Here is a 12266-nt window from a genome sequence, read left to right on the forward strand (position 1 = left end):
TAAAGGGCTATACAAATAAACTTTGATAAACTAAAGATTTGATTTGATTTGATCAACTTGCAAGTTAAACATCAAATACTTTAAATTAAAGCAGAGGAACTCATCTATCACACATTTGATCTAACAAGTGTAACTGTTACTTGCAGTCCTGCCTTATGTAATCCTGTAGTTGTTATCAAAGTGCAGAGGCACCATTTCATACCAAAGCCATTGGAGTGTTGACCTGCATTAAACAGCTCAACATTCTTCAAGAGAGGAAGCTCAAGGTGTGATGAGAATAGCTTCCTCTCAGCTTTTGTGTGAGTGTGTTGGACCTCTCTACCCCCACGCATTCACTTAGGTGGTCCCTCACACACTGCTGTCATTTCCGAGAGGGTGGGGACATTCACTAACCCATGATGACAATCTATTTCAGTCTGTGATCTCAGCTGCCAACTGTCATTACTATCCTGAAACTGAATCAGAATCACTGAAATACATAAGATTTCATCTGCAAGTTTGTCAGCGGGGAACATGATATTATTTATAGCTTCTTCTGCTCTGACTCTCATGTGCCACTATGATCTTTCCCTCTGCTATCTCAATTTTCTCTTGTTCATTATCCTATTTTGTCCCTTCCCACCACACCCTTCTCGCCTCGTCTGGCCAGCCTGGGAAGTATTCACTTGTGCCAGATGCACAGGGGAACATCCTGTGACTATCAGTGGGATTTAGGACGGTCTCCACCCATGTGTTCATTCGCTGATAGCGGGAAAATGATGCTTCTCACCTGCATAGCCTATATTGTTACTTTTGACATTTTTGTGACAGATTGGCGCCAGAGGGGTAGCTGTATTATTTGTGGTTGATGATGAAATGCGGTAACCATAAAAACATAACCTCCACATTTTGACCCCACCACACCTGCCCCTCATTTCCACTCACTTCTGTTGCACCGCCAGCCCGCAGAAAACAACGCCTGCTCCACACCCAAGAGGCCCCAGTGCTGGAAGGGAGGGAAAAACCAGGGGCATCCGAATTCCAACACACACACACACACGCACAGATTGGTACATGCAAATGGCCAGTCAGCTCAGTGGGACTGTCTGCCCTTCTGTTCATAGGCTCATGAATGCCTAACTGGCAGCTGGTTCAACAGCATTACAGTGAACAGTTGAGCTGTTTAGTCACTCAGTGGTTGCAACTGGCCATATGTACAGAAAATTACATTGTAGTAATTTAACAAAGCCAAAATATCTATGTTGTTTTCCTCAGCTGGTATAATAAATTTGTCTAATTAATAAATCTTTAACTCTCCAAACCTAACAGTTTGGTATGAATTGATTGTGCTCATTAGAGACAGGGATCCACATTGTTGTGACTGGTGTAATCAGAGTTTTACAGCTCTCGTATTCCACATTTTTGAGCCTGTCCTGGACAAATCCTGTAGTCTACACTGTCAGTGTGGAACTATAATAATTAATTGACGTTTGGTGGGGGTAATGACTACCCTTGACTAATTACCCTTGAGAAAAGTGAGTGATGTATTTGGACCTGCAGGTTTCCATTTCAGACACTCAGTATTCATTTTAAAGGAGAATCCGGACCAATGTACACATGATGTTCAGTGTACTCATCATGAGCATCAATGCAAGGTTTTGCATTATCGTCTGTTGGTCTAAAGCTGAGTTCAGACAGAATGCAAGGTTTGGGGGCAAATCAAACAAAAAAAAACTGTTCAGCAGTCCAAAGCATGCGAATAATCTGAGGCAAAAACGTGATATGCTTTGTGTACACACGTGTGTGAACACATCTTTAGTGTGAGTTTGAAAACATAACTGATAATGGCGTGGGCTAGAGACTGAAAACATTTCTAACTGAATGTCTGCATTACAAACTGGAAGTGTGGGGGTGAAAGGCATTTAGGAGGCAGGAGGATCTTATGAAAGACGCTATTGAGTTATGGGAAATGTAGAATCCAGCATCCTTAATATCTCAGCCTTTGATGCTTGCATTTTGACCATTCAGTTTTTATTCTGTCTCTTGTGAATCCTCCAACTTAATGGTAGCGCAATACTAAATTGCTTGACTACCCCTTTGACAATGAACTAAACAGCTAGTTTTTGGCCGTTTTGTACACCCTCAATCCTCAATTGCTTTGTGCTAAATATTTCTTCAAAGTTTGTAAATTGGTCATTTGTAGACCCCAAGTACTATAAACCCAAATGTATCCTGCAATCCTTCAGGATACTTCAAATTCTGCCTTTTGTCTGCCGTCTCCTTTATTCCGTTGCAGTCGGTGTGTTAGTATTACCATAATCACTATTGGAGGATTTATAGCTTCTTAAGTCTGTTTATCTTATCAAGACTGCCATTAGAGGATGTAGCCTATTACTCTTCTTCATCCCTCTACTTAACTGTGTTTAATTTGTGTCTTATCATAATTGCCTGGAAGCTTCAAAGTGACAGTTAAACACTGCAGGTACCCACAGACCAGAAGACTTTCCAGATCACGCTGACTGTTTGCTACTTCCACTGTCTGGGAATGTGAATGAGCTCTGTCTCATTCTCTCTCTCTCCTCTTCTCCTCTCTCTCTCACACACACACTTAAGGCTTTGTTCCTCTGGTTTTAAGTAGCTCTGGACTGTGTCTTCCTCTACTTTAAGCCTTTATGAGTAAGCAAGTCACCATTTTTATATTACCTTTGCACTAATACAATCACCATATTCTGCTGTGACAAAGGATTTGTGTGTTCAGACTGTGTGTGTTTGCGTGTAACTGTGGGTACACCTCACCACATATAACAGTAGTTTATGAGAGAGCAGCTCACTGGCTATCACTCAGGATTTCTTATGTGTGTGAAGTGGTTGCCATGGCGCTCGAATTTTCACCGTGTGCAGTTGCGTTTTACGACTTCTTTTATGAAGCAAATTGTGAGAGCTTGAGCTGCAGTGTGGAAAAAATGTGTTACATCCAGTTGCAAAGACCCCAAAAGGTTGAAAGTTTGAGAGCCAACTTTTCTTTTTCATTTTTTTCTGTTCTTTATAGCTGCATATCCCTAATCAGAAAGTTGTGTTTTTGCTTCTTTAATTGGCAAGATACCTTGAAAAGTGTTTTGAAAAGTGTGTGCATGAGCACGAAGTGGTCAGTGAGTTCCTCTATACATAAGCAAATCAAAGGGGGCAGGGTCTGGGGTCAACTTTTCCTTTTAGTTATCTCTGCCAATGTTATCACAAGGATGAGATTAATGAGAGTACGTGTGAATGTAACCATGGCTTGTTTGACAGCTGGCTGATCCACATGCTCAGTTAACATTAAAACAAAACAGTTTGCAACAATTAGGAAGGCAATTTGTGGGTTAGACTTTGGGTCAAACTGCATTAAACTGGAGCAATATTGCTGAAGACCACTGACAATAAATGGATGTGATTATGAGCCTGGTGCTAAGAATGTTTTCATACACTAAGGTTTGGTTTGAGCTGGATGTGGAGAATGTTTTTTGTGGTTGTGGGTAAGAGTCCTCAAACCTTTTCAGCCTGGAGCCTAAATGAGAAATTTTGTTCCACACTCAGACTCCCGCTCATTAAAACTGTGGGGGGGGGGCAAGTTACTCTTGTCATTTGGTGACCAGAATTTGAAGGTAACCCATTTTGACACAGTTTGCACATTTTCACCCATTAACTAAAGATTTTCTTAGGCATACCATAGTGTTTTAGATTCCCCTACCTCCCAACAGTGTGGAGCTTTGCTAATGGAGTATATTGACCTAATCTCTTGGCCTCCTGCTAATCAAAATCACTTAGTAAGAACAGGGACCTCCGTATAAGGGAGGAGTGAATCGTTTACACTAGATTGCAGGTATGGATATGAACACAGAACAATAGGCCAAGTTACAGTCGGGAGAGGGATACCGGGGCTGTACAAGGTTAAATGAGGTCGATAATAGGGGGCTACGATAACGATTGGGGCTAGTGTCGAGACGGAGGGAGAGGGGGAATGCTCTGGAATGTGAAGAATGAGGGTTTGTTTAATCCTTGTGGGGGATAATTTATTAGCAGCAAAGGAAACCCTGCTGTGCAAGACAGGCCCGTCTCCAAAGTGAAATTCGTGCATATGAGTATCGGTTCCACCCGTGAGACACTTCACTGTGTGCAGTTGTTAAAATTGAGTTATAAGTGAAATCTACAACAACCTCAGGAAATAAGTGCTACTATAGAGCCTGAAATGTGCTTTTACATCAAGTATTTATTTTAGAACTGGATGCTCTCTGCCTTGAGCATGGCATAGAAGTGAAGCATTTAAACCTTCTGTGAACTGACACTGCAGCAATACTAATTGGTCTGAAAGCTGCCTTTTCCTGTGCTGTCATTTAGATCCTTGCATTTAGCTCGTATCCAAACAGAGACCGAGCTGTGGTCTAACCTAAAACTTGATGCATGAATGGGCCAACTCATTTCCACCTCCCGATAACATTACCTATTTGGTTGGCTGTGAGTTGTTGTGGTGGAAATAACGGTGCAGCTAAAAGTTCTGATGAAATCAAATTAAAAACATCTGTTGGTGTGGAAAAGTGATTTTGTCTTTAGTCCTCTGTAGTGGTCTGAGTAATCTGGCTTTGCACCATTCATGGGGGAGAAAAGGGGAAATGAGAGCAACAGAGAGAATGGGGAAACACAAAGGGGGTAAAGATTTAGTGAGGCAGTAATGAGCTACTGGAAGGGAAGAGAACATGCAGTTTGATTGGTCCACCTATGCCTAGCCAGCATGGCATCCTGGGTAAATATGACCCAGCAGTTAGTTGCCGTGGTGATCTAGGAATCAGCAGCTGCCAAGAGGGCCAAGGTGGGAGCACAGATGGCTGGATGCACTCACCCACTCAAACAGAAAGTACATTTTACAAGACAAGGCAAGATGATGCAAAATGTAATTTGAAAGTTTAAATAGATAACATATTGTTATTATGACCGTAAAAGAGCGAGTAATAACAATATATTTTATTTACTTCTACACAGTTACATATATGCATATATAAGAGGTTGTTTTACAAACAGTGTTCAAAAATCTGAATTGGTGCAGAACAGGAGAATGAAGGAGTATCGTGTTATTCTGTGTGACGTATAGGGATAACCTGGCTGTGCAGAGCAACAGTGGTTGAGATCTCACTCTGACTGCTCTCTATTTGATGTGTTTTTACAAAACTTCCCATTGGTTCTGGGATATGAAGTCAGTAGCTTCTTCAAGTTGCCTGACCTTACAGAAGAATATAATCAGAAAGGGGGTGGTAGATTATAGCAGTGATTGTCTAGCGGGGAAAGAGCTGGAGGGTTTATATGTGGAGGTGATGGATGTCCACGGAGGAATATAAGGTCAAATGAAAAGAGGGCATCAGAGGTAAGCTGAGTAAATAGATGTGTAATGGGCAGAGAAAGAAGTGAGTGTAGCTCAGAGGGGTGCGTGTGTGTGTGTGTGTGTGTGCACGTTTGCAATCTGCTATTTCATGACAGTGATCAGATCAGTCCACAGGGGTCAGCTGAGGTCATCTTATCTCCCACACTGACCAGAGATTTATTTTTGGTGATACACAGGCACACACAGGAATGTCTTTACAAAATGTGAAATGTTGTATTACTGTGACACATTTTTTTGAATGTTGTTTTGTTTAGTTGTTGTAGTTTTTGTCTGCAGAGCCGTGGTATCTATTATTGCTCATGCTGCTACAATTCCAAACAAATGACGGCTGCTGCTGCCAGAGGGACGAAGCATAGTTCCTGTACACCAGAGGACTTCTTTAGGAAAGAATTATCTGTCACATGGTGTTTATTAAGGCACTAGAGCAACACTTGAGGTAACTGTATGGGCATTTGGGCTGACTGCAGTTGTGGGCAGTTATGGGGCTCTTGAAAGAATGGCAGTGGCGCTTAGGATGAACCTTTTAAATACAATTACAAAATCACAATTTGTAACAGATTTCTTTCCACTTTGATCACAGATTGCAACCAAGTGCTAATTTCAGAGGCATGAGGTCACACAAGCAAACTGTTTCTACCTTTAATCATGTAAAGCTGGTGTTGTTTAGTGAGTGTGTATTTGGTTTTCAGAGTCACGATAGCTCACGCAGTGTGGCGTGCCTCAGTCCAGTGAGGCTGGAGGTGCAAAGTCTTGTGAAAATCAACAATAGGTGCACCTTCAGGTTTGTATGTAGACGTGGCTATGAAACACAGACAGGAAGAATAATCAAACTTTGACCCGTGTTAAGAAGGCTGCCTCATCCTCAGGGGAGATGTGTCCAGTTAAAGTGAGCAGCTCATTCATCATTCCCGCTGTTATGAGAACCCTCATCCAACACAAGTGCATACGTTGGCTTTTCTCCATTACATTTGCATTCATCATCATTTGATGAGGAAAAACAGACTTTTACTGGAAAGACAAAACATTTTAATGACACAAGGTCTCCGTACACAAACACATACACACCTACAGCCAAACTCTTTCTCGCCAGTTTTTGTCACTGGAGGGAAGTTCACGCTTTAGTGCAGGAACAAAAGGTCATTTCTTTGGTGAAAGATAACACCTAAAAGACTGTGTCTGAGCCATCTGTGAAAACTGACCCACATCAACAAGGTGTGAGATAATGGGTTATAGGGGGCAATCATCTCTGCAGTGGATGGCTATTAGAGAGACTAATAATATAATATTATCCATTAGAGGATTTAACTAATCACTGTCTTTTGCTGCACTGGCTTTATTCAAACGTAATGAAAGAAGAGCTCAAAGAAAACTACATAGGAGATTTTTTTAACAGCAAAGGAAAAAGGAAGATAAAAAGCCTTTCACCTAACGTGACTTGTCTAATCTCCCCACTGTAAGACAGACTGTAATATCTGTCAGTATATTCTGCTCACATTTCCTTAGCAGTGCAGCCTGTAGTTGTGTGAGGTGTGAGTGCGTACAGGGTGGCCCCATTCCTTTCAGTTTTATTCAGTTTAGGAATGTTTCCTTTTCAGGAAATGAAAAATCTCCTTACTTCCTGCCTCAAGAATGTCAGCAACGATCAAAGGGCAGCAGGAGGGTTCACTTTGTGAAGTTTTACTTCAAAATCCTAATCAAACCTGTTTGCACACATACACTAGGTTGTGTGATGATAGACCATCAGGAAGGTGTCCATAGTGCTGCTCCTCCTGTATGCTGCTCACCTCAGGTGTTAGCCTCTGACCTGTGTTGTTGACCAACGTGACAAGGTCATTTTAACCACGTCACCCATCCACTACAGGGTGATGTGATGTCAGGGTTCAGACAGTTTTAAGTCATGCCTGTTAGTTTCTGCCACAGTAAACAGTTACTATACTACATGTGTTTTTTATCAGATCACTCCTTTCATGTGAACTGAGTTCTTTCGTGAGGTTGATATACGGAAAAAGTGACTTTAATGAACACTTGTGCCCATTTGTAGTTGAGGTTTAGAAGAGGTGTTAAACTGAATGGTTGCTTGGTTATGAAATTGCATTGAGGATTTACATCATTTCCATTTATTTATCAAACTGACATTTTAGGGTTTGTTTGTTTTGTAGATTTTTTCTTTTTTATTGTCCATTCAGTACATTATCTTGTGAAGTAAATTACATGAATCTGCTAAAGTAGGCCTAAGATTCTACCACCAGGGTGACTTGTACCCCAGGCAGTATTACTGCAGTTGCCAGGCTCTACTTGGAAAGCTCAATTAACTCAACTACATTCAAATAACTCAGCTAAGAAGTTGAGAAGTTGAAACAATTAACTAAAAGTAATGGTTAAATGATTGAAATAGATAGTTAAAAGTCAAGGAAATAATTAGTGGAAGCTTAAGTTATTGAATAAACTATTGCCAGTGCAAGTCGTAGTAGCACAAATGCAACCAAACTCAAACCAAAACACTGTGTAAAGAAAATATTGTAACAGTAGGCACTTTTATATAATTAAAAGTGTTAAATAACATCCAGTTTTTAATTCATAAGAACATATTTACACATAAAGGATTCTGTCGATGAGGCTGACTGAGCTATGGTAGTGAGGTTGTGTGAGGAACTACCAGCATGCATTGCAGGGGCAGCAGAAGAACATATTTTAGCCACCTAAAAAGGCCCAACTGAAAAAATCAGCATCAGTTTGACGCTATATTCCAAATATTTGGGGTGGGGTGTGCCGACCACCATCTACCCTAAGTCAATGGATAAGTACCTCATAAAACCCCACTTTAAAAGATCCAAACTAACCCCTTAAAACACAGTCTAATTATTTGTGGGAATAAAACATATTCACAATTACTTTATATACTTACTACTATATGAAAGAAATATGTGTCATATATGTTGTTTAGTAGTAGATATATTTAATTAGGGCATGCTCTGATTGTGACAGTTTCTGTTAGTTGATAAACAGGTCAGTTCACTCCGGGTTCTGGTCTTTGCTGTTTTTGTAGTGCGCAGCAGGACCTTCAAAGTTGAGAGGTCACACACTTCAGTGGGCATAGCTAATCCTGTCATCTGGACCTTGGACTGAATTCCTCAGTGATGAAAGGTGTTCAAGCTTCGGTTACTTGTCTGGGTGTCAGTTTATTGCCATTACACAGCATGGCTTTGCAGGGTAGTCTGGATGAAGGAGGCTGAGGAATGGGCTGTTGGCTGTAAAATGTAGTCTCACATATGGTGGAGCAATATTTCAATGTTTTCTATTATTCTCAGGAAACATCTTTCTCAGTTGTTTTCATTTAAAAGTGATCATACCACAGTCTTACCCCATTTACAGGAGCGCCCGTATTTTCATGTTGATGCTGTGCCCTGTACCAACAAAAAGAACTGGTTGCATTTCAGTGTGTTATAGTCCAACAGCTGGACCACAAAGGCTGTCTTTGTAATTATTTTAGTTGTAATAAAGGGTAAAACCAGGGAGAAGATGGAAATATGCTGACTGTGTTTTTCTGTTCCTCTCTAACAGATCGTGAGGACCAATCAATCCTTTGCACGTAAGTACTGCAACTCTATTAACTGTCCTCCTTTCCTCTCCTCTCTTGAGGTCATTTCACTTTTGGTTCTGGTGATAAAGCAGCTTGATGGGCTGGAAAATGAAACCTGTCTCTGGATGAAGATTATATAGCTGCACCTTAATAGGGTTATTTTGTATAAAGGCAGGGTCTCACTTCTTGTCCTCGAAATGTTTATATATGTACCTTACAGTGGAGAACAGTAATAATAAGCATTGCATTGTAAGGAACATAAAATGAGAGCACTTTACACGGATCATCATTTCTGAGTTACCTGGTTTCCTGGTTGTTTTGTCTTTGTGAAGTAACCCTGTCTCCGTCTCCCTTCATGTTTCTCTCACCCTGAGCCAGTTGGCCAGCTCCCATCATCCTGCTGTTTTATTTAAAGACTGGTTTCAAATAGCTTTTTGTGGACGTTGGGTTGTGCAGCAGCTCTGCCCAATACTGAGGGAGTTATGAGTGCGGTTTGGTGCCCTGCCTTCATCTTCTTTGGCAGAGAGTAATTAAGTGTCACACTCTTTCAGTGTGGCTTGATTTGACGTTGCCAGTGAGTAGACAAGAGCTGTTGCATAATCTGTCTTCAATGTCTGAAAACTACACCCCCTGTTGGTAACAGCAGAGCCATTTTATTAGTGTTACCCCACTGTTGAATAAGTAGGCTGGTCACCCAGTTTAGAGAAGCTGCTTCACCACTGTAGAGACATCTATTGATTTCAGTATAAAATACATCCGTTGCAAGTCTATAATAATATTCATTGATTGGCAACAGGTAAAATCTTTTGATGATTCTACTCCAACAACATACCATAAAGTCTTCAACAGTAAATTTAGGCCCATGAAAATGGAAGAAAGAAGTAGAGGAAACTCAGTATGTACAGAAGTTGGCCCTCTCCCAGTTGAATCTCCCAGAACAATCTCTGTCATGCACAGGTATTGCACAAGCATCAACAAAACTTCAATTTCATTCACAGTCTTAATACTGTTTCAGATGCTACTCCTCCTCCAAAGAAAATTAGTCCTAGAGAAACACAGATTTGAAAAAAATCCCAGGTTATCTGACTGGGGTGTGTAGGCCAGCTCACAACCTGTGTTTTTACAGGTCTAACTCTATTCACTCTTAGAATGAAAAAGGCTGCATGATCTTTGCAACAACCACTTTTAATCCAGTTAAAAGGTCACATGCCTATTTAGCACAGCATAGAATTATAAAAGGTCTTGTGTAGTTATGTGGTTTAGCAGTGATGTGTTCAGAATAACATTTGCAGACCCGGGTCTCGTGTGAACAGTCGATTCCAGGTATTTATTTGTGCTCCTGCATTTACTGATGAATAATCTTGTACGAATGATAAGACCTGTGTTAAGCATCCTGTGTTGTGCACAGGACTTGAGGGTGAAGGAAGTCACTGCAGTGATAGTCAGCTGTAAAAATATACTCCGAGCTCACTATCAGCACAAGCCTATGTCTTTATGCTGTATCCCAAAGAACAGAACAGGGTGCAGCCCATGAGACCGAGAACTTGTAGAATCTCTCACTTAGAGTTAAAAATACTGTTGACCCTCTAATGTGTGCGGTGTGTTTGATCGCTCAATCGAAAGAAGATGGCAGGAGATACAGAGTGTTGACAACGTGAGGGAGCCTGTATCTCTGCATGTTCACATCTATAAGAAAAAAGGATAAGATGTGGGAAATTCAGTGAGTGGTTATTTCCATGAGAAATATTGCTCCTGTAAAGCTATGAAGACATCAAGCCAAACTGGGATGTTTAACTAACTTGACCTGTATTGCTATGTCTGTATCCTGTGCATGAGGACCCATCGAATTCTAGTGCAGCAGCTAAAACTGCAGTGCTCTACATGCAGCAGCGCTAATAGCCAGCTAGACTAAAGCCACTGGTATGTAGATAGATGTAGTGTTGCTGGCCTGGTTCCTGTGTTGGCCCTGGTTTTCGGGGCTCTGGGTCCTGACTGTGGGAGCTGTGGATGACTCTGCCTGAACACAGCTATCATTAGGGACGGCCCAAAAGCCTGGAAACTTTGGAGACTGGCCCACCAAACCACAGGGTTCTTCAGTAAAAGAGACTGACCGACGAATGGATGGATTTAGAAAACAACAGATGATGGTCGTTCACTCTCTCCTCTCTTAATTTATTCTTTGTTTGGGGTACATCCAATCACCCTTGACCACCATAATGAGCAAGATTTATTTTGGTTAGGGGTTTACTTTGTTTTGTCTGTACCTTGCTAAGTTGTGGACAGCTACACGTATTATTTTCTGTATTGTGGCTATGCCTCACAACTTAAACCCTGTAATTCATGATTGCAAGCCAAGACTGTTGTAATTATTTGTTGGAAGTGATGAGAAAGGCAGAAACAAAAAGTGTGTGTTTATTCTCCTTCGCTCATTCTTCATTCAGTCACCGTTTTGCTCCCTCTGTCTGTCCATGTGTATCTCCATGCTGACTACCCCCTTTATTTTCAGAGGTGAATCAGGCGCTGGCAAGACCGAGAACACGAAGAAGGTCATCCAGTACCTGGCCCACGTTGCCTCCTCACACAAAGGACGCAAAGACCACAACATTCCTGTGAGAGCCCCACTGCCTACATTTTTCTCTATCTGTTTTTCTTCTTCTCTCTTTTCCACTCCTCTCAAATACATCCTATTTGAACCATCCTTGCTGATAGTGCTTCGTTACACCTTTTAAATTTAAAAATTGAATGGCCATGTTGGTATTTGTGAATTACCTCAGCACATCATTATTGTGATAAACGAATAGTTCAACATTTTGGGTAACAGGCTTTATTCTCTTTTTAATTGGGGAGTTAATGGCAGTGCAAAGATCAATACCACTCTCTCTCTTTCTCTTTCTCTCTCTCTCTCTCTGTTAAATATAAGGCTACAGCCAGCGTCCGCTTAGCTTAGCACAAAGACCGCAAACAGCCAGCCTGGCTCTGCCCAACTGTAACAAAATCCACCTAACAACACCTCTAAAGCTCAGTAATTAACAGAGAACAGAACTTCCTGTGCACAGCCAATAGTAGCAATCAGCTGCTGGTAGGTTGCAGGAACATCTTAGGAACGAACAATGTGACGACTGACGACTTTAATGTGACCAACGAACAACACATTTTGCGAAACGTTAAAGTCAGCATTAAAGTCATTTCAGTGCGCAGTGCTTAGTAATTAACACTTTGTATCTCATTTGTTTGTCTGTACATAAACCAGTTTCTTGGGGCCAGTAACCTCCTGGAGTTTCCAGTGGTTGCCTAGCA

The 12266-nt window shown here is 41.3% G+C and overlaps 1 protein-coding gene across 3 annotated transcripts in view; it reads left to right on the forward strand.

Moving 5' to 3' along the window:
* LOC118322723 (myosin-10) overlaps positions 1–12266 on the forward strand; it is a 49274-nt gene that overhangs the window by 13446 nt on the left and 23562 nt on the right. For all 3 annotated transcript variants that reach the window (XM_035654485.1, XM_035654486.1, XM_035654487.1), the window contains 2 exons: positions 8951–8978; positions 11476–11578. In XM_035654485.1, the coding sequence (XP_035510378.1) occupies positions 8951–8978; positions 11476–11578 (131 nt within the window). The remainder of the gene's footprint in view (positions 1–8950; positions 8979–11475; positions 11579–12266) is intronic.

Source organism: Morone saxatilis, unplaced genomic scaffold (assembly GCF_004916995.1).
Source record: "Morone saxatilis isolate NCDOM2014 unplaced genomic scaffold, NCSU_SB_2.0 Contig14, whole genome shotgun sequence".
Taxonomy (NCBI): Eukaryota; Metazoa; Chordata; class Actinopteri; family Moronidae; genus Morone; species Morone saxatilis.